We start from the raw sequence: 26,372 nt of genomic DNA on the forward strand, positions 1-26,372 counted from the left end.
TGAATTTCCATCACAGAATTTGAGATGGTGGAAATAACAGTGTGGTGGGAATTTTCATGACATTCAGATAGAAATTACATAAATCTTCTGTGATGCATTTGCATGGACTGTTGGACATTTTTAGTAGACAAATGAAAAAAAAAAAAAAAGAATAGTATAATAGTGTAAATGTTTTAACGAGATTTTACTTTCTAGAAGTCCACAGTGCTAAAAGTGCCAGAATTTGAAAAAACACCCATATACTGTATTTGCATTGTATAGCATATAAAATTGACACTGAAGTATCATTTCAAATTTTACTGAATGTTTCACTGAATTGTACACTTTTTGTTTGTTTGTTTTAAAATATATAATAACTATTTAATTAAACATTTTTTTTTAAACCTTTTGTCCAGATTATTGGGAAGTGTTTAAGGGTTAAGTGTTTTTGGTGTGGTGTTCAGTAGTCAGAGAGTTCCAGAAAAAGCTGTTATTAAATTCCACCCAGTCAGCTCTTCTGTTATCAGACAGAGGGATTAACATGACAGACTAGTGCTTCTTTAATATTAACACAGCTCAGCTGTTTTAAACATAAGAGAGTGTGGACATTCAACTCTGTTTAGTTCCAACCACCTGTGTTTTGATTGCCCTTTATTTTTGTTTGTTGTTCCTAAAAGGACAATTCGACTAATGTGAAGGTGAGTTAAAATCTCTCCCTCACATCCACATTCTTACATGCACACACCACCTCTTGTCAGTCACCATTATTTGTGCCCATTGAAGCTTAACAATGCAAAGAGTCTTAGCACTGGTGTGAAATCACTGCACAAAGCATCGATTTGCTGGCGGTCACCTCCTTATGCCCTCTACTGCTATAATATATCAGTGTGTACACAAAAGCAAACAGCTACATGCATGCACAAGCATATATGCTTTGGGTATTAACTAATGTGCACACAAACATTGCACATGCTCCAGTAATGGTGGGTAATAAAGTGGTACTGTATACATATAATCCTCCTACTGCTGTGAGTTTGACCATTAAACCTTTCACACTCTGTACTAATCTATGAATAACACACATGTAACACTAAGGAATAAAAATCACAGAGCATGTATTGTATGTGTGCACAGATGTATGGGTCTTTCTGTCATCATATTTGTGTGTTTATGCTGATACCAGGACTCAGCAACCAAGCTCAGAGTCTCATAAATACATCCTGTCAACCTTTCACCTTCAGCCACATGGCCTTGGGACTTTAAAGTTTTTTTAAGTATGTAGGACATAATGTAAGCACTCTGTTACTGTGTTCCCTGAAACAAAAACTGGCATTAAGATGATTCAATGGGTAGTTAAATAGCCAAATATGTGTAAAGGTCCATTCAGACTGAATATATTGTGGGGGTGGGGGAGGACTAGATGCAGCACAACAAATATAACAGAACGCAGATGTCACGGGACAGGTTTTTAAAAGTTTACATTCTTTTTTTACCTGACACAGTGTCTAAAAAACATGGCACTCCTGCAAAAGATGCGTGGGGAAAAAACACAGCAAGACACAGTGCTATGCTAAGATACGTCAGTCTAGCGCATGTTTATATAGAAAAACTATTGCAAAATTGCACAGATAGACGCAATTACGTTTTTGGTGTTAACTGCCTCTAAAGTTTCAGATGAATTATAGTGTGTATGATTAAAATAATTATAAACAAAGCTGTCTTTACACTGCAAAGGCAACACTGAAGATGATCTGAAGCAGCATACATGATATATCATGTAAGGTGTGTTACACAGACTTTGTGATGTCACACAGAAGCAACAAACTTGTATAAATCACAAGTGTGGGAATGTTATTTATTAGCTTAATATGTTTGCCACTGTCAATTTTTGCAGACAGCTGACAGACAAGACATATAAGATGTGCGCTGATTGTCGTGATAACCACAAATGTAAAAGTTTAATTGCAAAATTCAAATATAATGTTGTCTGCATTTAGTACTGTATATGTCCTAGTTTGTACAGTACACATTCTACACTGGACTAAGCAGCAGTCTTGTAAAGGCTATTTTTACTATTTACTACAGTGAATACCTTAAAATAAACACCCCATCGCTCCTAAATTGAATATTACTAAAATGCACATTGCTTATTTCATTTCATATTCATACCATATATTGGTTCCTAAAGCAATATATGTGTAACAGGGTATAATGGAAAGGAGAAGGCGGGAACCGGACGAAGCATCAAAGTAATGTTTTAATAAACTCAAACACACAAACATAAAAACATACAGGGCAGCTGCCTGTAGCTCTCTCTCTCCCGAATCTCCGCCTCTGGCAGCCTTTATCCCTCTCGTCGGCTTGATAAGCCTGATTAGGGGCCGGGCGTGCGTCATCACGGCCCGGCCCCACCCCGCCCTCCTCCTCCTTGCCACAATAAGTTACTATTCTCTACTGCAAAAAAGGAAAAATGCAGTACTATAAAAGCAGCTTTATATTTTTATGTATGAAGACCAAATTTTACTGTGTGAAATAAATAGTTAGTAGTATGACATTATAAAGATAACATGTTATCAAAAATAAATTATTAGCTTTTGTATAATCATTGTACTAAAGCCAGTAGAAATTATTAAAATAGTTATGGTTAAAAACTATGGCTGTCAATGAATTTTTATTTTTTATTAAATCATGATTATCCTCATGATTTCCATCCAGTCTTCAAAGCACAATGAAACAGTAAAGATGTAAAAAAAAAAAAAATGTCTCTACATTTTTACACTTTATATGTATATATATATATATTATATAATATTCTGCAGACCCCCTAGCACCCACTTCTGGTCACCTGGGGGTCCCTAGAGCCCAGTTTGAAACCCCTAGTCTTAGACTATGATCTTTCTTGTAAAAGACGGGTTTGGCTCAACTATGCTCAAGAGAGTGTGGAAATGTAATACTGTAATTCACATTTGGCTGGACAATCAAAAAACTTTGAAGCCAGTTTTCTCAGTTTCAATGTTTTGTAGGGCAGTACTGTTCAGACCTCTTTTGGGAAGGAAATGTATAGAATGGACCTTTTGCAGATGTACTGTAATTGAAAAGCCCAGCTCTAGAGATATGCCACATGTCGATTTTACAAGCACTCATTTTTCTGTATCTGTCTCTTCTGTGGCATTCTCTCCCCCTGTTTCTCTTCTTGGAAATCATCCATATTTCTCCTGCTAGAAGCAATGTTCAACTAAATGTTTAATTTACTGTTTGGTGAAAGATGAAATAAAACAATAAAAATATTTTGTCTCAAAGGCATTCTTGTATTTTTCTTGTTTTGCCAGAAAATTAATATCAAATATTAATTCTCTGGTGCAGTTTAAAGGAATAGTTCAACCAAAAATGAAAATTCTCTCATTGTTCACTTACCCTGATACCATCCCAGAAGCAACGATTTAAAGTTAAAAACATTGTAATAATAATTTTGTTTCTTACACCAGCCTATCAATTTGCTTCAGAAAACATTAATTGATCGACTGAAGCCGTGTGGATTACTTTTATGCTGCCTAAATATGCCTTTTGGACCGTCAAATAGCTAGCAGCCTTATGGCACCCATTTACATACATTATGGGGTCCTACAGAGCTTCAACATTTTTCTAAAAATCTGCTGAAGAAAGACTTCAAGAACTATTCCTTTAAGCTTTGGACTGTTCTTGACTGTTAACTAGGATTCATGAGAAAGAGTCCTGCTTTTTAAACACTTGAACAGGCTTTTATTTTTCACTTTTACTGTTACATGAGTTGACATTTCCATTATAACTGCTTTTCTCATGCCTCCTCAACTGAGATAATTTTCACTATAGGTGACCAAGGTTGTTAAAACCATCACACGCCAAACCTTCCAGCCAGTGATCCTAACCGAGTCCAAACCTTCTACTCCCATACCTACATCCATCCCTCCACCTATGCCAACACCATCTGAAATGAAACCAGTAAAGAGTGCCTTTGCTTAATGTTTGATGTGTCTCTGCCTCCCGTCTTTCATCTCACTAAATGTATATAACTCACAGCTGTGGCAGTGCTCTGTAAAACTAAATACCATGGAGATCATGAAAACCTAATAGAAATATAAAATCCAGCCATGACACCTGCATGCACCTTTAAACAGGCAAACATTTGTAAACATAGCCGTTGCTGCAGATAGACACCTTTCCATAGAGAGCACAGTAGCCTTGGTGTTAAAGCTCAGTTTAAATATCAGTCTCAGTACCCTCTTATTTTAAAGACGCTGTAATTGTACCCTGTGTTTGTCACAACTTTAAAGGAATGGTTCACCCAAAAGTGAAAATCTGTCATCATTTACTCACCCTCATCTTGTTTCATACCCATATGACTTTTTTTCCTTTAGTAGAACACAAAAAAAGAGAAATTCTGAAGACTGTGCTGGTCGTTGTTTTACATGCAAATACAATGAATTGTGACTGCAGCTTTCAAGCTTCGAATAAATGCAAAAGCACTGTGAAAATATCATAAAAGTGTTCCATACGGCTCACCATATTCAGTGGTTTTGGAAAACTTGTTTGATACTTTCATGGAGCTTTTACATCCTTTTTAATGCTTGAAAGCTTCGGTTTCCATTTATTGTAATAAGAATGTTTTCAGCACAGTTTTTAAAAATTTCTGCTTTTGTGCTCCATGGAAGAAAGTAAGTCATGACAAAAGGGTGAGTAAATGATAACAGAATTTTTTGGTGAAAAAACCCTTTTAAAGAAATGGTATATTAAACACACATGAGACCCGGGAAAGCCCTGCTGTGACTCAAGTGGTCTGGAGGCTGTTGATGGAGAACAATCCACCTGGTGGGTCCAAATAAAAGTTCATCAACAAGCCTTTTTAGAGGGCTGTCGCTCACACCATTGGGAGGTAGTGACAGAACCAATTGTTTGGCCTCTGTTGAAATTAAACAGAATGACACTGATCAAGACATTTAATAGCAGGCATGTTATTTACAAAAGTTCAAGAAGTTCTTTTTATTTGACAGTGAATGGAATTTTAATAAGTGGGTTGTAAATAAAAGGAGAAAAAGAGTTACATATTCGATTGAGATATGGAATAAAAAAAAATGAAATGACGGTGTATCTGTATAGATAATGTTAGTATTTTTTCACAGTGCAAGTAAACTTAAAGGGTTAGTTCACCCAAAAATTACAATTCTCTCATCATTTACTCACACTCATGCCATCCCATATGTGTATAACTTTCTTCAGTAGAACACACACAAAGATTTTTAGAAGAATATTTCAGCTCTGTTGGTCCATACAATGCAAGTGAATGGGTGCCAAAATTTTGACGCTCCAAAATCCACATAAGCGCAGCATAAAAGTACTTCAGACGACTCTGGTAGTTAAATCCATATCTTCTGAAGTGATATAATAGGTGTGGGTGAGAAACAGATCAGTATTTAAGTCCTTTTTCCTTCACTTTCACTTTATCCTTCTTCTGTTTTGGTGATTCATATTATTTGTGCAGGGAGGAGAATTTATGACAAAAAATTACTTAAATATTGATCTGCTTCTCACCCATCATATCATGTCTGAACACATGGATTTAACCACTGAAGTCTTATGATTACTTTTATGCTCCCTTTATGTGGATTTTGGAGCTTCAAAATTTTGCCACCCATTCACTTGCATTGTATAACCTACAGAGCTGAGATATTCTTCTAAAAATCTTAATTTGTGTTCTGCAGAAGAAAGAAAGTCATACACATCTGGGATGCCAGGAGGGTGAATAAATCATGAGAGAATTTTCATTTTTTGGTGAACTATCCCATTAAATCCTGGTTGAAATCCATACTTTCTACCCCTCATAACCATAACATTGGTTTCTGTTTTAACCTTCTACATTCATTATTACCATACATTTCTTGTTGCTTCATGTTTGATAATGATGTTTGTTGAAATAAACTTCTCTTTGGCAGAAATAACCATCAAATTGATCACTAATTAACTCCAATGGTAAAACTGGTAAAAGTCAGACTGGGGTGTGTATATTGAGTGTTTTAAACAATTTATTCCTCCTATAGAAAGAGACACCTCCCGTGAGATATGAAGCTCTGACAATTGGCCATGTTCCTTTTAAGGGCTTGCACACAAATTCAAGCAGTCATGGTTCATCTCCAGTGACTATTATTTTTTTATCAAGCTCATTAATTTCCAAGACGAATTTACAGCCATGGACAAAATAAGCAATTAATTGCTCTGCAGAATTCACTGGGCAGCAAATTGGTTTCTGTATCAGCATTGAACCTTTAGGAGCAGAGGCACTCTATCCTCCTGACAGGCAGACATTTTCTGAAATAAGGGACTGGATAAGCACTCGGAGGGAAATAGTGATTTATTTAAGTTGAGTCATAAAGACGTCAGTGCCCGGTGACGGACACAGGGAACTAGAACATCAGTCAGTTCATGTTGGACCATGTTATCAGTGATTTTAGTCTTGTGGCAGTTCATATTTAGATTTATTTACTATTATAAAAGTACACTCCTCTCATTTAAGTAACAGTTGTGGTTTTTGTTCAATTTGTAATGTTCTCATCACAAAAGGTTTTGTTTAAAAGTTAGACCCTAATATAGTAAAAAAAGTTGAACTTCTGTATGTTTGGAATAGCAGACTACTCACAATATTTCTGCAGTATATAGTATGTATACTGTGCATAGTATATACATTTTTGCTATGCATGGAATACCAGGATGACCTACTAGTATACATTTGGGAAAACAAATACCGAGTTCGAAATGGCATACTACTAAACAATTTTTGGGATATCTGGCAGAAATAGTTAAAGTAGTATGGTAGTATGCCATTCCAGACTCAGCCAGAGCACACTGCGCAGCATACTCTATCCACAATGCAATGTTCTCTACTTAACCTTAAATTTTCTGTGTGATGATGAATGTACCGAAAGTAATATCATCTGAGATCTTTTTTATTCATTATTTGATTGGACTGCCAAAGGTTACATTTTTTACATAAAAATTCATTTTAAAACACAAATAAATATTTACAGTATTTTACGAGATGATGAATGGACGCCACTGCCTGAATTAAACATGCAACATAAATGTAGCATGCTACTTTTTAAAATAAAGTAATTTGTTGAATAATATAAAACATAAAAAAATAAAAAAGTAGGCAGTATAGAGTATATACTGCACAGTTTGTAGTAAGCAGTCGGCTATTATTCCATTCTAAACATATACTTAAAACCTATTCCTCAGTCCTTTATGCAGTATACAAAGTTTGTTGCTTATTTATACCATTTGGTATTTTAAAAAGATAAGGAGTATCTGTTCATCAGAGGAACTAACAACTACATCAGAGAAGCCTGTTGAAATGTCCCCTCATTTTCGGTTCCAGCTATTTCATTACTGATGAACACAAAGCATTTGAACACAAAGGGACTAGAAAAGATTTTCAGTCATTTTACTGCAACTCAGCCAAACTCACAGCGTGACACCCCACTTTCCTGTTGATATTAGACCACTAAGCCAATGTGCTGCATTTCACTCATAAATGCCTGCGGTTGTTTTGGCTGCTGTGATTTGAGCAATTTGACATAATGGCTTTATTTTCAATGGTTACATATCATGCAGTATATATATTCCCTGTATAAGGCATATAAAGGCAGAATATGGCTCATTTTTAGTTCCACGTTTACTGTAACGATTATGATGATGGTAATCATCAAGTCTTGCCCTTCTGCTGATGCTGTTGCTTTTTTCCCCCATCATCTAAGGTAACCAAGATGGTCAAGACAGTGACAACACGGACGGTTCGACAGGTGCCACTGGGTCCAGATGGCCTCCCTCTTCCAGAAGGTTCATGTCCACTGGGTAGCTACACCGACTCCATTGATCGCCGCTATGTGAGGAACGGTGATCGCTTCATCACACCCCAGGCCACCTCCACCCTCACACGCTCCTTCAACAATTACAGCGATTCGCACAATGACACTCAAGACAGCCAATATCGTCATTACGGCCTTCACGATGGATACGGAGACATGCCCGACAACTACGGAAGCCTCTCTCGTGGAGTCAATTACAGGCCCTATCGGCCCTACATGCCAGGTGGATACCGGCCTGAGAACAGCTACACTCTCCCCATCCGCAAGGACGACTATGGGCATATGGCCCAGCCCCAGGTTCCTATGGGCAGTAGCACTGTGGATCTCAATCGTTCTCAGCCGGAACGCTTTCAACCGGAACCTTATGGCCTGGAGGATGACCGCCGAAGTCTCGGTCCCGACGATGAAGAGCCTTATGATCTAGAGCCTGATTATTCTACAGTTAATCGCCGCACGCTGCCTGGACGTACAATTCGAGAGCCGCTACGCAACGGCCCTCGTGTAAGGTAAGATTGATCTGTGTGATTTATTTGGTTTGCTTTTTCATTGCTGAATATAGAAAAACACTGTTGATGATTTTAAGCAGCCTTGATGTGATTTGCTTATTTAATGGATTCAAATGCTCTGTCCCTTGAGAAGCATAGAGATGCTGGTTCTTTTCTTTGCATAATGGAAGGTTATTTCAAAGGACGAGTAGCTTGCAATGTGTGACAAGATATTTTGAAGCACAGCAAACAACATGCAGGAGGTGCTCACAGTTGTTTTTGCACTGATTTGCTAAGAATGGGAACAATAAGAAAAAGAGACAACATATATGGATGAGACAGTGGTTGGTGAGATGTGGGCTACAGCTAGCTGACACTTTGATTGATTGTTTGTTTGTTTATTGCCTCTTGCTTCCCACTTCCTCTCCCTCCTCTTGCAGTTTCATTGGCTGTTGTTAATTGCTGCTTTTTTGCTTGTCGGTGACAGTGCGCACACTTCACGAATAGCAGTGATGCCTGATGTTTTTCAAAAGTGAGGAAGCGTAGACTATTGTTTTTGGTTGTTGCTCCCAAAAGCTGCTCAAACTATTACTCAAACAGAAAAGGTTTTCAAAACAGTTTTTGCAACAAAATTTCTGATTATGGTCACTCCAAACACTCTTTACATTCCATAAGCTGTCAATCACATACATCTCGATTTCAGTTATTGCCCATTTGTTGCAAATTCCTGCCCATTCTAGAGCTTGATCAACCAACCTATAGAGAAGCCGGGCATCCAGGTCAGACAAAAATACATTGATTGAAAGCCCAATGTCCAAAAGGCAATCAGATTGAGATCCAATGCAAATAGCACTTATAAAACTCCCATAGACTCCCAGGGAAGCAAGGCGTGGAAGCACAAGCAGGGCCTAAAATGTCATGTTTATAGCTAAGAGCACATTTAGAGCATGTTTAGAGCTTAGAGCACAAGTATCTGCTATAACAAACAGTGGAATAGTGGTGTGTGATAAATTACACTTTTATTGCTAAAAGTTTGAAATGCACAAAGAGTATGTTGTGTATATGGATTATATGTACACATAATAAACTCATGATTGTTTCATTTCTTATGAAAATTTAGGGGAAGCTGTGCTTCCTGTGCTGTTGCCACTGGCAAGTGGTCAGCTAGATTTCAAACAAGTGTGCAGTTTGTCATAGCATCTGCCAAGTCTCACAGGTGTGTACACTACAGTGTTCCCATGGTCATGGAAAACCTGAAAATATCACAGAATTAAAAACATTTGATTTCCAGGCCTGGAAAGTGATGGAAATTATTAAAATCCTAAAAACTCATAGAAAAGTTAATTCAACCAATTATTTCTATTGTGAATATTAGTGTTTGTTGTTATGCTCGGCTCTAAAATATTCCATTGGCTAAAAATTGCTTTTTGTGAGTGTAATCGCTATAAAAATCATTGTCCAGTTATCTCCAATGACTGGAAAAGTAATGGGAATTCATTGTGTTAACTAGTCGCAGACATAAAGGAATTGTTACCCAAACATGAACATTATCTCATCATTTACTCTCTCATACAAAGCCAACATAAATGTAATCCATACGACTTCAGTGGTTTAATCCATATCTTCAAGTAAAAATTTTACTATAATTCTCCACTTTCATATACTACTTTTGTTTTTGGCGATTCACATTATCACATATCGCCACCCACTATGCAGTAGTAGAAGATTTTATATTAAAAGAGGACTTAAATATTGATGTTTCTCACCCACACCTATTATATCGCTTCAGAAGACAGACGAAAAGCTTCTGACTTGTAGTGGGCAAAAGTTTTATATATTTTGATGAGATGAGTGACCTTTGCTACAACAGCCACAACCTTTTTTTGCAAAAAAAAATAAAAAAAACCCTAAACCCCCTTTATAATGAGTTTTTTCATTAAATTGAAGGATGCAGAAATATGTTTATTTTAAGTTATTCAACTTTTAGGCATTATATTAAGAAGGGGAATGGGAGGGGAGTTACACTTTGTTATCTTAACATATTTTCCTTTTCATCCTCAGTCAATATCTTTCCTTGATAGTGAAAGAATCTGCAGCTGTTTTGACAGTGTGTATGTTTACATTTACATTTATGCATTTGGCAGACGCTTTTATCCAAAGCAACTTATAGTGCACTTATTACAGGAACAATCCCCCTGGAGCAACCTGGAGTTAAGTGCCTTTCTCAAGGACACAATGGTGGTGGCTGTGGGGAATGAACCAACAACCTTCTGATTACCAGTTCAGTGCTTTATTCCACTACACCACCACTCCATAGTGGGAATATAGTGGGAACATTTCATATGTTTGTGGGAACATATGAAATGAAAGTGGTGTTTCCTTTTAATTACACACAGCCCATAATGAATTTGTGTATATCAAGCTAAAATTATAGTGGAATTAGCAATGATGTCACTCCTCAAACTCTTGAATATCAAAGTCTTGCTTTTCACATCTGTCATTCCAATAATACCAGACACTCACATCTTGCTAATGAATGTGTAAAACGAATATGTTAATTATTGCTTTGCAGCTTGTAAATGCACAATTATAAAACGGCCAAAATTGCGACATTTAGCAAAGAAATGGTTTCCAGTGCTATGTTTGCATGGATTAGACAGCTACTGTGCATTTAATTTGTTAAACAGCCTCTCAGCCTCTCTTTTCCTCTCTATCTGTCTCTCCTTATCTCTCTTTCTCACTATCTTTTTCAGTCTCTATCTCTGTGGAGCTGTTGTTGTCAGGGTGATTAATAGTCTCTGGTGAGCACTGCTAGACAAAGAGAGCATTGTGGCTCCAGCCATTTCTCTAATGGTTCATCTCCCCTTGGCTCATTCTCCCTGCACCTGCCACTAGTGCCACAGCAGTGCAGCCATAAGGTCGTCATGAAGACATCTCCCTGGAGACCACCAGGAACCACTCCTTCTACATCCTCATGCTGAAATTGTATAGGTCTACAGAGGAAAACATGACATCCCATCCTTTCTATTTTATATAGATATTTGACCATGGGACTAAAAACTGAAAAATATTTTATCTTTATTTTTTTCATTCTTTTTTGGACTTGGTACCAATGCAATACCATGCTTTTTTACATTTCTCTCTGTGACGAGGAGGAGGGCGTAGCCGGGCCGTGATTCAGATGGCACTGAATCAGCTGATCAGTGGGAGAGCGAGATAAAGGGCAGCCAGAGACGCCGGTTTGAGAGAGAGAGAGAGACTCACGCGCCCACATTGCATATGTGTCTGTGTGTTTACGTTTGTTTTAAGTTGAGTTTCTCATTAAAACTTTGTTTACTGTTCATCTGGTTCCCACTTCCTCCTTGCCCATCCTTATACTGTTACAGTCTCAAAGTAAATTTCAAGTACCTTGGAGTATCATATTAATACTGTGGTACTTGAATATGGTAAACATTCAGTACCATGGTTTAGGTTAGGGGTTGTCAATCTTTATAGATCCATTGACACGTCCACCCCGTTCTCAGCCAACCCAGGGACCCACAGAATAAAAGATTTTCTTGGTAACACTTCATAATAACTTTCATGAATAACATTAAAAATACAAAACCAGTCCATAATTGTTTAAATACACAGTTTCAAAGGTATAGCCACAAGATGTAAACATTACATGTATTAACATGATGAAGTCGGGGATTTTCGCTGTCACTCTGAATGGGCATTACTCCTCTGGTACTGCCACAGTTTTTATTTATTTATTTAATTTCAAGGGTCTACAATTTTTTTAAATTAGAACAACTAATTAAAATAAAACAAAGAGCATTTTTGATAAAGCAACATTTGATCAGGCACAGATTTGTCAAATGAAGTGAGATATTTGTGCCTGTTCTGCTTTTCATTCGTCTTTGGAGTACTTAATCCAAAAGTAGGCTTAATTGTTGCTTATTAGCTCAGCACTGAGAGCCTCTTCAAATGATATTAGATTTTTACAAATCTTATACAAATTTTCCTCTTCTGTAGACTCCTTCTGAGGCACTGTAATTTATTCACAAAATCTAGAACTAAATAATTCAGAGAAAGAAAATGACTGGCTAACAAAGAATTAATGCAGCAGTGAGTATATCACCATGAGTTTTCTGTTTGCACCAAACAAACACGTTGTTTCTGGACCGTTAGGCTACCCCATTACTGAGGCGTAGAAGATGCTGTAATCATTTTCAGAGCATCATGTCTACTAGAAGGCATGCTCAATGATGCCAATTTTCTTGACATTCCCATCACTCAGTCTGCAGGGTTTACAGTTCATCTGAACAGTCAAAATAATTTCAATTTGCAAAGCCTTCATTGTGAGAGTTTGTGTGTGTGTTTGATAGAGAGAAAGAGAAAAGGAAATAGGTTAAACTACCTATACAATGCCAATGCTAATGATGAATTGGCTTAATCTTTTAGACATCCTTGATTTCTCACAGTGATCTTTTTTTTTTGATCATATGCATTTTCCATCTGCACCTGACATCATTGCAGTATCTCTGTTATGATTTCTAGCACAAACTCTGCTCTCTGGCTGTGTAAACCCTATGAAATGATTTGACAAGCACTGTTTGAAACAGGGAGTGAGCGTGATACCACATTTTTTAAATAGCTCCTAGGTTTTAGTTGCATCTTCTGATTTGGCAGTTATTTAAGCCAGCAGCAGAAAACTCCATATGCAGTGTATTATTTACTGCTCTTAATCAACTGCATTGAGGCTATGCTTTGTTTGCTGGTGTATAAATTAGGCTGTGAGGAATACCATTTAGTGTACACTGGACCAAGTTTTTAGATCTTAAGCAATTCTAAGCTAAGTAGTAGTGTGAAAAGGACTTTAAAGAAGATGCTGCTCCAGAGTTATTTTTAGTCCACTGTTTGACTTCACTTGGATGGGAGAAACATCTCTTTTTCAGTCGAACTGCAGAAGTGTCTGGCTCATAATTGTTTCTTGAATGTCTTGGAGCTGTCATAGACTTTCGAAAGGTGTTTTGGGGTGTGAAAATGAGATGAGATGACTCCTGGCCTCTGTAAACTGCAATAAAGCCTGGAAGAGATAGAACTGTCTAACTCTGCCAATTACTGTCTATGTGAGTCAGTTACTCTCTCTGTAAATATTATTATACATTGTCACACACATCCTTCAGACATGAGTCATATTTGCTGAGCTTGTGTGCTCTTTACATATGAGTTTTTCTGGTTAATTATTTGCATCAGCATGAGACTTGGTGGGAAGAGTATTGAAACATTTAACTCAAGTAGGAGTGATGTAGCCTGAGTGCCAGCCATATTAATGTTGGTTTGCTCACCGGGTTGAACCCTGCCATTGGTAGCCATTCAGACGTTACGTCAGTTAATGATCATTTTATCATTGTGACACTGTTGGGCACTTGGTTGGCAGTTAACTGGTTTGCCTTTCTAAAGCAGTACAAAGGTTCCAAATTTACCATGTGGTCAAGAACTAGTCAGTTAAATGGCATGAAATCTGTTTTCATGTTGCAATAGTAAAATGGGCTGGACGTTTAATGAGTGATCAGCAAGGATAGTGAACTAAAGCTGAAAATGACACTAAATGTATTGCTACAAGGGAATGACTAACAGTTGCAATTTATTTATATGTAGCAGTTTGTTTTAAAACATATCGAATACATGACTGGCCAAAGTCAGAATAGTTCTACTAAATATTCATCAGTTTGGGGACATTCACTAAGCGAGTCTAGGACTTTGTCTAAGTCTGTAAATGTAGGTCTCTGATGACAGGTTTTGCACCTGTTCTTTCTTCCTCCCAGTGCTTTCCTTTAGTTTGCGTAACACTCTCTGTTTTGACCAATCAGATAATCTGTTCCTCTTGTACCATCATGGAGTTAATGTCCCATTTCACAGCCATATCATCAAACCTTCATGATGTAAAACAGGGCCGTCGGAAGATGATTTAAGTTGGGGGTGCTGTAGTCAGAGGTGCATTTTTGTGTGTGTATGGGTTTGTAAGCACCGGCACAGACAAATAGACTATTTAATACACTGTGTGTAGTGGGTGTTCTGAAAAAAAGATATATAAAATTTTATTCCATGCATAAATTCACCTTGAAATATAACATAGGCTACTATATCTCAATATACTGTAACAATCAATATACTAACAATATGCTATATCTGTACAATCACTTTTAATAAACGAGTGCAGTCGTTCTACTTTAATGAGATTTATTCTTGGCCGTACAACAGGTAACAGGCAGATATTTTCCCATTATCATCCAACATGAAAGCACAATCGAACTTAGTGCATTATATTATCAGTGCATTCACAACACTCGCACATAATCTTTAAACATGCTAAAATACCAATCAGTCTTGCAACTAACAGGTCCCGTCGCGCAGAGCAGACAAGAACATATCTATATGTTAGCTTCAAAAGCCCAAACTACACAGCACACAAGAACATAGCCAAATACATTTTTGCAGCAAGAGTATAGCCTATCAGTGTAATGTTAAAAGGTAGGCGTACTGACAACTGTTAATATTAAACTGCTCAGCGGCAGCTTATAATGAAACAAAAGCATTACCATGAGATGCACGGTTAGATGCTCCAATAGTTAAAATAGTCCAAACGTGGCTTGGCGTTCTGAGGTTGTTGAGATAAAGGCCATCATGATTTATAAATAATTATGACACTATTTAGTGTTGCAAATTATTTTACAAGACTTCCTCAAGCATACAGTTTTAGGAAAATTATCCAAAATGTTTTAATGCGTTTATTTATGTATATATTAAAAAAAACGGACAAAAAGAAAAGAACAACTATCATCTCAACACCACTTCTTCCCACGGCCCTGATGTCAGATGTATGTGCTGCCATGTTCATTTAAACCCATGCACACACTGCCAAATAACAGCTTTCTGAGATTTCCTCACCCTGTAATGTGCTCCCAAATCACCTCAAAGGTCGCAGTGCATAATTACCATAAAACTCTCATTTAACGTGCACTACTCACAAACGGCCAACGTTCTCAGCTGTGGCCCATTTTGTCAAGCCACACAACAAAGATGTTCACGTCATACAGTTGTCTAACCAGCATAAACATAACTTTAAAGATGTTGTTTAAAATTCTCCTTGGATTCCAGAATGCTGTTAGATGATAGTGGTGCCTCTGTGTTTGCAGCCACTGTCTCTTGTGCTTTGGATATCTGGTACACCTTGTTTTTCCCTGTCTAATAGAAATGGAGAGAGAAAAAGAGTGAAAGGTTGTAATGATGAGTTAATGACACACAGGATCAGCATTTCTGTGCCAATTTAGGAGTAACAGCACAGGGACATCTCTGTTGTGGTCACACTGATAATGAAGCATGCCGAGACTCCTGTCTGAGCTTGATTTAACCTCCCCGATGCATATGGCACAGCCCCAGACACGTTATTATCAACTTTTGCACTGTAGAGGAAAATCATTCTCAGAGCGAGATATCACTGGGCTCATGAGAGCCTCCATATCACAGGTCAAAAAGAACGTACCAAACAAGAAATGACAAAGGTTTTTTGGTGCATGCTTGTACTAAAGTCACCACATGTATGCTAGGTTGTTGCTATGAAGTTGCTTAGGAGTTTTGGGTTGTTTCTATCTGGTTGCTTTCTGGCTCAAAAGAGGCCACCCACAAGTCTGTGACATTGTTGTGATATGGCTCAAATCCCTCTTTCAGTGTAAATCTATGGTATTTTCTTCAGCATTTTTATCGTCCACCAGGAAAATCACAGATAGTCTGATAGTTTTAAAAAGTAATAGCACACCCATCTTCAATAAGCCGCATAATTTGAGATGTAATTCATGTCTGTAGCACGAATGGTGCATGAGTTATGCACAGAAATATTATGCTCAGGGTTTTGGGAAAGGTTTTGAAAATCCCTAACTTAAGCAGAAGTAAAATTCAGCCAAGAACCTTCTTCTTATCAAAAACTATTTTTTGCTGAATATTACTTTGAGTTGGCAATTGTTCTTTGGAGATTTAAGTTGTTTGGAGGCATAAAGTTCTTTGTGTAAATTATAGGTTCTTCAGATCAAAATATTGATTTCTGGGTTGGTTTCTGGATTTTCTTACTGATGCCTTAAAAATTTATGACAAATTATTCTAGAAATGTTGACATCCAAATGTTCAAGTTTGCAAGGCATAAAAATACATTTACAATATCAACAATTGTAAGATTGAGTGTAAACACAGCACTGGCCCGAAAGCGCAAGTGGCAGTTCTGTAAACTGGTCGAAAGCTCTCTCACACTGGCTGCATGCCAGCAGGCCATCCTTTTTGTTGAGCCCTGACCAGTACATAAAGTAGATGGTTTTTCTAAAGAACTAGAGAAGACAAGAAAGTTATTGGTTGAACTTTAAAAGGTTCTCCCCTTCTTTGGCATCAGGAGATAAAACCCTTTTGGTTCTAAAAGGACCTTTTATGTTTTAAGAGTGAGTAGTCACAGAGATGGATTGATGCAAGCTCATGTTACCGAACACCATGCATGTATGTGACTAGTGAGGGAACTCACAGAAGAGTCCAGGGTTGGGATTCTCCCAGTGGGAGTGGTGCTGTACTATGCTGTCCTGCATCCAGATTCTTCATAGTGGGGAATCCATCCGTCTCTCCCTATCCATCTGTCTCTCTCTCTCTCTTTGTTTACAGTCTGTTCTATATTTGTTCTGGGCCCTGCAGGCTTTCTGTTTTCCCCCATGCTGGATCTCCCTCCATCATTAATAAAAGGGAGAACATTGCTGTGCCCTGACAGACACAATTAATAAGGAACTGGCAGCAGTTTCTCTTATTGAAGGGAGCTGTTTTTCTGCGGATTCTTTGGTGCTATGGTTAATAACTGAAATAAGCCCTTTCTCTCTGTCGGTAATATCTGGCTCTATCTTTTTCAATCTCTTTGTCTCCTCTCTTTAATCTTTGGCTCTCATCTCATTTCCCTTGAGGATCTATTCATTACTGCAGGTGTTTGGTGTTCTTTTCGATGAACCCTGAAACTTTACCTAATGTAAATTTCATGGTATGCACTTTTTCCCACACAATGCCTGGTGTTAAATTCTGTCATCATTAATGCACCCTCATCATGTTGTTCCAAGTTGTTCCATATTTCTATATTTCATGGAACAAAAAAGGGCATGTTAGGCAGAATGTTAGCCTCGGTCACCATTCACTTTTATTGTGTGGCAACATTCTTCAAAATGATCACCGAAGAAAAAAGTAATGTGTTTGGAACAAGAGTAAGTACATTATGACTTCATTGGGTGAACCAGCCTTTTAATCCCTTTGGCTGGATGACTAGTTAAGGACTTGACTAAAATCTCTCTCTCTTTCTCTTTGTTACAGAGGCTACGAGGACCCTATAGAGGCTGAATTAATTGATGAAAGACACCCCTACATCCATGGCATGTACCCAGCTCCCCTTGCCCAACCTGAGAGGGGCAGCATGGCCAGTCTGGACCTCATGGGTGGCCGTCGCTCCCCCTCGATCGACAGTATTCGCAAAGACTCTCGCTGGAGGGACCCTGACCTGCCTGAGGTCATCGCCATGCTAGGCCACCCCATCGATCCCGTCAAGTCTAATGCAGCTGCCTACCTGCAGCACCTCTGCTATGAGAATGACAAAATAAAGAAGGATGTCAGGCAGCTCAAGGGGATCCCAGTGCTGGTGGGCTTGTTGGATCACCCAAAAGCTGAAGTCCATCGTAAGGCCTGCGGAGCTCTGAGGAACATCTCCTATGGCAAGGAACATGATAACAAGGTGGCCATCAAGAACTGTGACGGGATTCCCGCTCTCATTCGTCTGCTTAGAAAAACCAATGACATGGAAGTTCGTGAACTCATCACAGGTATGATATGAGATTTAATCCAACTGCTCCATCTCATAATACTATTCAGTGGTGAGACCATAAACATATACTCTGTAAAATGGTTAGTGCTGGTTAATGGTTATTTTTAACTTTTGTCGAAATCAAGGATGTAACCACATATTCAATATTGGGTACAATGGTTAAAAATTAAGAATAGGTCATTGACAAAACCTTTATTGATCAACCACTAATCTAAACATTGGAGGGAACATTTTGGAGAGATCGTTTATGGTGGTTTCTAGGGGTGGGACCAGGTAATATGATGGTGTTTCGGGATCACAATACAATAATATTGCATTTCTTAATGTTTAGCATATAGTCATTTAACACTGTTACACTAGTGCTACAGTAAGTTTCGATTTCTCTCAGTGGGGGTCAGTCTCCTTCTTCCCAAAAAAGATTATGTGAAAAATGGAACTAACATTTTGCTTCTTTGTATTAAAATATTGTGAGGTAAAATATCGCAATACAATGAAATATCTATTTTTCTCCACCCGTAGTGGTTACAACCCAAATCAAAATTTAGTTCAAAATTCATCAGGCTTTCCTTGTATGTAACTGTACTGTATGATAACAATACTGTAATATTCAGCTCAATCACATATGGAGCACAGCTTTTTCTTAAAGAAAAATTCTTCAAGCTGGTTCTTTAACGTTTTTAGGAGGTACATCTTAAATCTAGTATGATTAATTTATTGCGTTTTTCTTGTTTCATCTAGTCATGCTTTGCAGGCATTCTGCTAATACTAGCCATATGCCTTAGGCCAAGTTTTGCATGTTTAAATACCAGTTGAGGTGGTACTGACTGAATCCAGGTCAGTGTTTCAACAGGACTAGCCTTACACAAACTCACAAACTGTTAAATGTCACTGCAAGAACACAAAGGGGTTTTTGTCTTTCCTGCTGGTACTTTGATGCCTTGTCCTGATCTCCATGACCTGACACATATTTACTAGAATGTGGAGATTGTAATAGAGTTTTGGTTTCAGACAGGACACACAGGGGCCAAAGACATGTTCGCATGCATACACTAAGAGTTTTAAAGTTCCAATTTTATTACTGGAGTAGAGGATTCATGCTACTGACAAAGAGGGTTTTACAGTATGTGCGTTATAGAAAGACAGGGGGCAGGTCACATGATATTTTGCAATCGTCCAGAAGAACTGACTATGCATGTCTAAGGGACAAGACACTGCACTGGAATAAACTTTAATATTAGGGCTGTCAATCAATTAAAATTTGTAAACAAATTAATTACATTAATTACAAGCTTCACTTTTCTGCTTTAAACCCACTGGAATTCCTTGCTCTATAGACTTTTAAAAAATGTGTTTGTTTATACAGACTAAAGGACAAGTAAACATTCTTGTCTGTGGTAATCGAAAGCATGACACAGATGCTGTCAATAGAGCTCAACTTGTTTTGAATGTGGAACATACATTTAATTGAGCAGGTGAATTCATCTACTGAAAGAAAAAGTCGTTCCGACAATGACATTGATTGACGGTTCTCCAGACTTTTTTTCCCACAGACTACAAAAAAAAGTTTCTGGTGTATGAAGATACCGGTGTGAGTCTTCTGTTGTATTGCTGAAGTGTGAGACAGCTAAGTGACATATATCCGGACCGTAGCATTAACAGCTCAATGTTGCTTTCAGTCTTTTCTAAAAATATTTCTTGTATTATAAGAAGGAGGGAGAATAGTCTGCCAGTTCCAAACAAAGCCCTGGATGGCCATATGGTTTATCTGCAAGGCCTCTATGAAAACATGGCCCTCACAATAGTCAGTCGTATTTCAGCAGCCTGGAAAACCAGGAATGTTTTTCTACAATTAAATGTAATTGCTGGGTTTTAAAAATAGGCAGTTCACCATGTGTTCTTAAAGGCACTCCATGGTTGGTACCATCGAATCGTCGGTAGTTCATTTCCACCCTTTTGTGATCCTAGCGTGCCAAGAAACTCCTTGTGTGGATGTTGCCGTTTATTTTCTTTTGTTTCATTTTTTGTTTGTTTTTTTTTTTTTTTTTTTCAACTGCAGAATTATCTTAGATTTTTCATTACCTTTTCCTCTTGTTAGCATTATTTAAAATTGAACTGTCAATTTTACTGTGGTGAGTGTTAAGTGTAAGTGTATGTTAAGTGTACTTTGAACATTTAGCAGTTCATTTTAATACATTTATTTTAAGGTGCTCAAGACTTATAGAACTTCAAAGCATTATCATTTCCTTTTCAGGGCTCCCAGTCTTGAATGTTAAAAGTCTTTTTAACTTATTTATCATTTAATAAAATGAACAAGGCCACAAGATTTTCTATTCCGTAGCCATGACCCCTCTACTTGCTTCATTGTACCTCTGGATTTGCAGTAGGTCTTTTGCATTCTCTATTAGAAAAGTCTAGAAAAGGAAGTATTTAACTAAATGAAAAGCATGGTAGCGTTAATAGAAATTAACAGATCATGCCATTTAAAGAATGTTGTTCGTCTTGCGCAAATCTACTCTGGGAAAGGGAGCAGCCCTACTCTAGCTGAGGCCAAAGAGGAGGCTCTTTAGTGTCATGTTATGCTGTATGGCTGTTTGTCCCAAGGGGCCAAGGTTTGACAGGTTAGCATGGCCCAGTTAACCCCTGCTGGTAGATGGTATAGCTACACCATGCTGGGGGCAAAAACCATAATTTTTCATTGACGTCCATTTAAAAGAAGCTGTATATTCGGACTAAATCAAGTTTTTTCGCAGCAACATAATTCCCAAATATTTCATTTTATAGTAGATGTATTTCCAGTGACCAATGTTTTTTTTTTTTTTGGAGGTCTCTTAAAAGCATGAACTTTTTCCCTGTCTGCTGCCTTTGACATCACAGCTCATGCACTGTTGCTAGTGAAGGTCTTGGCACTGTTCTTGTTGTCTTCTCAGCTGATCAGCACTGTGATGATTTAATTTTCCTGTGGCTCCAGAGTGATAAGTAAAATGGCATTTATGGCTCAGGTGATTGGCTCTAAAATACCATGTCTGGAACTGAGTGCCCATGAGCAAAGATGGCAGCTTCCAGGTCACATAGTTCCAGCTACATACACACAATTCATTCGGAATGACTCTTTTTGTATGTACTGTCCTGAATGCTGTCCTCACATCACCTGATGGTATTTGATAAATGAAATTTAAACAAGATAGAAAAAGGCCAAGAAACAGCGCTTAGTCATTGACCTTTGTTCGGAACCTCCAAAAGTCCTGAGTCTGGTGGTATTTCTGAGATGATTACCTCGATTTCTCTCCTTCCTCTGTTCTTTCCCTATGTTCCTCCTGTCCAATCAGTGTATGATGAATGGCAGGGGGCAGGGTAGGACTGTAATAGCAGCCCTAAGTGAATGGCCTGTTAGACCAGCATGTCTGCTGCTCCCTGGAAATTGAATTAGCAAGGAGGCTCCAATGACAAGCAGGAAGGAGTAAACTCAATCAGGCTGCACCTCTGACAAGGTTCAGCTTGCCTCATGTTGATTTTATTGGCTACATTTGTATTAGATTTGTGGGGTATCCAGGAACCTGCAAAAGATTGTAGAGGAGCCAAATAGATGTGTCACCAGAGCCCTTCCATAAAAAACACTGTGTGTTTTGTTAGGGCCTCCTTTTAAATCTATCCTCTCCATCACCAAAGATCAATAGTGGCATAATTTATATAAAATAATATATACTGTATATATACAATAGATACTGTATATATACACTCATCAGCCACTTTATTAGGTACACTTGTACATCTACTTATTCATGCAATTATCTAATCAACCAATCGTGTGGCAGATCCAAATCCAGATTTGTCAGATGAGACGATGTTTTTCCAATCGTCTACTGTCCAGTTTTGGTGAGCCTGTGCTCACTGCAGCCTCAGTTTTCTGTTCTTGGCTGACAGAAATAGATCCCAACGAGCCCATCCGCCTCGAGGTTCGACATGTTTTACATTCTGAGATGCTATTCTGCTCACTACAATTATACAGAGGGGTTATCTGAGTTACCGTAGCCTTTCTGTCAGCTCGAACCAGTCTGGCCATTTTCCGTTGACCTCTGTCATCAATAAGGCTTTTTTATCCACAGAACTGCCGCTCATTGGTTGTTTTTTGTTTTTCGCACCATTCTCTGTTCACTCTAGAGACTGTTGCATGTGAAAATTCTAGGAGATCAGCAGTTGCAAAAATACTCAAACCAGCCCGTCTGGCACCAACAATCATGCCACGGTCTAAATCACATTTTTACCCCATTCTGATGGTTGATGTGGCTGATTAGATAATTGCATGAATAAGTAGAAGGACAGGTGTACCTAATAAAGTGGCCAGTGGGTGTGTGTGTATATATATATATATATATATATATATATATACACAGTATATATAGTGTGTGTGTGTGTATGTGTGTGTGTGTGTGTGTACAGTTGTGCTCAAACGTTTGCATACCCCGGCAGAAATTTCGGCATTGATTTTGAAAATAGGATTGATCATGCAAAAAAACTGTCTTTTATTTAAGGATAGTGATCATATGAAGCCATTTATTATCACATAGTTGTTTGGCTCCTTTTTAAATCATAATGATAACAGAAATCACCCAAATGGCCCTGATTAAAAGTTTATATACCCTTGAATGTTTGGCCTTGTTACAGACACACAAGGTGACACGCACAGGTTTAAATGGCAATTAAAGGTTAATTTCCCACACCTGTGGCTTTTTAAATTGCAATTAGTGTATGTGTATAAATAGTCAATGAGTTTGTTAGCTCTCACGAGGATGCACTGAGCAGGCTAGATACTGAGCCATGGGGAGCAGAAAAGAACTGTCAAAAGACCTGCGTAACAAGGTAATGGAACTTTATAAAGATGGTAAAGGATATAAGAAGATATCCAAAGCTTTGAAAATGCCAGGCAGTACTGTTCAATCACTTATTAAGAAGTGGAAAATTCGGGGATCTCTTGATACCAAGCCAAGGTCAGGTAGACACAGAAAGATTTCAGCCACAACTTCCAGAAGAATTGTTCGGGATACAAAGAAAAACCCACAGGTAACCTCAGGAGAAATACAGGCTGCTCTGGAAAAAGACGGTGTGGTTGTTTCAAGGAGCACAATATGACGATACTTGAACAAAAATGAGCTGCATGGTCGAGTTGCCAGAAAGAAGCCTTTAATGCGCCAATGCCACAAAAAAACACCTTGACACGCCTCAGCTTCTGGCACACTGTAATTTGGAGTGACGAGACCAAAATAGAGCTTTATGGTCACAACCATAAGCGCTATGTTTGGAGAGGGGTCAGCAAGGCCTATAGTGAAAAGAATACCATCCCCAGTGTGAAGCATGGTGGTGGCTCACTGATGTTTTGGGGGGGTGTGAGCTCTAAAGACATGGGGAATCTTGTGAAAATTGATGGCAAGATGAATGCAGCATGTTATTAGAAAATACTAGCAGACAATTTGCATTTTTCTGCACGAAAGCTGCGCATGGGACTCTCTCGGACTTTCCAGCACGACAATGACCCTAAGCACAGGGCCATTTTGACACTCCAGTGGTTACAGCAGAAAAAGGTGAAGGTTCTGGAGTGGCCATCACAGTCTCCTGACCTTAATATCATCGAGCCACTCTGGGGAGATCTCAAACGTGCGGTTCATGCAAGACGACCAAAGACTTTGCATGACCTGGAGGCATTTTGCCAAGACGAATGGGCAGCTATACCACCTGCAAGAATTTGGGGCCTCATAGACAACTATTACAAAAGACTGCATGCTGTCATTGATGCTAAAGGGGGCAATACACAATATTAAGAACTAAGGGTATGCAGACTTTTGAACAGGGGTCATTTAATTTTTTTCTTTGTTGCCATGTTTTGTTTTATGATTGTGCCATTCTGTTATAACCTACAGTTGAATATGAATCCCATAAGAAATAAAAGAAAAGTGTTTTGCCTGCTCACTCATGTTTTCTTTAAAAATGGTACATATATTACCAATTCTCCAAGGGTATGCAAACTTTTGAGCACAACTGTATATATATCATGTTGTACAAATGGGATCACATGGCTGTAGCAATGCCAAGGTCATGGGTTTAATTCCAGAGAAAAACACAATTAGATTTTTGAATAAGATTTAATAGGCTACAGCTATAATTTTTTACAATTTGTACAATTAATTAGTACAGTTAATTCAAGAAATGTGTGTCATACTGAATTATAATACAAGATGAAATCGATGGTTATAAAATCTTTAGAATTAATGCATTGTTTTGCATGTAGTTGCAACAGAATCTGCTCCAGTTGTCTGCCTCCTGTTAAAGCCAATGTAGTGGCTTTACACAATGTTAATCAACATGTGCTAAACCTCTTTCTCTCCTCTAACTACAAGTCCATTCAACACAATAAAGCATGCTTAAGTACATAAGCTGGCTAGTAATGATCCATGCTCCTTAATGTTCCACTTTACTAAATAGACATTACCATGTACGGCAAGGGTCATGTGCACAACGTCTGGTATTCAAGGTGTAATGGCCATTCAGAGCCTAACAAGTGATTTTGATGGAGCCTGCTCACAAGATGGAAGTACAGATGCAGTTATTATCGGGGGTAAATTAATTTATTTTTGGTGCTTGAAGAACCACATTAGAGTTGTCATGAAATATTTGAAAATAATTGATGAGTGAGACTGACATTGGGTGATGATAGATGTGAAGAGCAGAGAAAATAGATTCAGAATCTAGTCAGCTAAGCAAGCACTTACTATTTCTTTTTTAGTAAGAATGCCCTGTGGTCTTGGGACTTTATTTTTCTAACCCAAGAGGAGGCAGTTTATTTATCCACTCTACATTTCCAAAGGTTGCAGTAGCTGGATGGTGTTTGCCAAGTTAATAAAACAAAGGCCAGTCGGAAGAGTGTAGGCGTATATACATCTGCTGGCTTATAGATTCCTGTTTTATTGTCTAGAAAATAACAGTCTGGCCCCTTCCATGTACTGTTTGCTCAGAGCAATTTTTTTACTTTTTCTTTACTTTTCCTTTCTTAATACACAGTATCAATGCTTATGTAATGTGTAGTATAAGACAACAGATCTAAAGCTGGGTGTACACTACAATTTTGGCATCTGAGGCAAATGTCAGGAATTGTAAAAGATTTATTTAATCATAGGGCAAAAACAGCCATTTTTCATCCATATGTGTGACATACTTAATGATTGCATATAATCTTACACCACATCCACACTAATCTGTTTTCATTTGAAAACTCCTTTTTCAGTTTCCTGAGGTCATCATTTTCCAAAGTATGCTGTAATGGAGGCAGAAATGTAGCGAAATCAATTCATTTTCTTTCTTTTTTTCTTTTCTTTTTTTTTCTTTTTTTTTTTTATCCCCTTTTCTCCCCAATTTTGGAATGCCCAATTTCCGCTACTTACTAGGCCTCATGGTGGTGCGGTTACTCAGCTCAATCCGGGTGGCAATCCGGAGGACAAGTCTCAGTTGCCTCCACTTCTGAGACCTTCAATCCATGCATTTTATCACGTGGCTTGATGTGCATGACACCACGGAGACTCACAACATGTGGAGGCTCATGCTGCTTTCTGCGATTCACGTACAACTTACCACGTACCCCACTGAGAGCGAGAACCACTTAATTGTGACCACGAGGAGGTTACCCCATGTGACTCTACCCTCCCTAGCAACCGGGCCAATTTGGTTGCTTAGGAGACCTGGCTGGAGTCACTCAGCACACCCTGGATTCGAACTCGTGACTTCAGGGGTGGTAGTCAGCGTCAATACTCGCTGAGCTACCCAGGCCCCCAAATCAATTCATTTTCAAACAAAACCTCTGCCTCTAGTGTTAATTTCACCAGAAAACTGCAGCGAAACATAGAGCACAATGAGTGGCTAATGACTTTGGAATACCACTAGCCACAGTGGCGGGTCAGCCAAAAAGTTAATGTCAAGCCCTGGGTGTAAAATTATACGTGTCAACACGCTCAGTGAGTTTGTCAAAGTCAATTGTGACCAAAGTCCTAAGAAAGTCCTAATAAAAGACCTTTGGTGTGCACAGTCTGAATTGGATTTTATGCAAGTTTTCACCAGGGTCATTATTACTGTATATTCTGACAAGCTATAACT

The 26,372-nt window shown here is 38.3% G+C and overlaps 1 protein-coding gene across 12 annotated transcripts in view; it reads left to right on the forward strand.

Annotated features, from left to right (window-relative positions):
- The window catches only part of LOC127432514 (splicing regulator ARVCF-like), a 253,983-nt gene that overhangs the window by 161,164 nt on the left and 66,447 nt on the right, over window positions 1–26,372 (forward strand). For 10 of the 12 annotated variants that reach the window (XM_051683768.1, XM_051683742.1, XM_051683750.1 and 7 more), the window contains 3 exons: window positions 657–677; window positions 7,764–8,380; window positions 17,732–18,234. In XM_051683768.1, coding sequence (XP_051539728.1) covers window positions 657–677; window positions 7,764–8,380; window positions 17,732–18,234 — 1,141 coding nt within the window. The remainder of the gene's footprint in view (window positions 1–656; window positions 678–7,763; window positions 8,381–17,731; window positions 18,235–26,372) is intronic. The other 2 variants (XM_051683726.1, XM_051683733.1) reach the window with 1 other exon arrangement.

Source organism: Myxocyprinus asiaticus, chromosome 4 (assembly GCF_019703515.2).
Source record: "Myxocyprinus asiaticus isolate MX2 ecotype Aquarium Trade chromosome 4, UBuf_Myxa_2, whole genome shotgun sequence".
Classification (NCBI taxonomy): Eukaryota; Metazoa; Chordata; class Actinopteri; order Cypriniformes; family Catostomidae; genus Myxocyprinus; species Myxocyprinus asiaticus.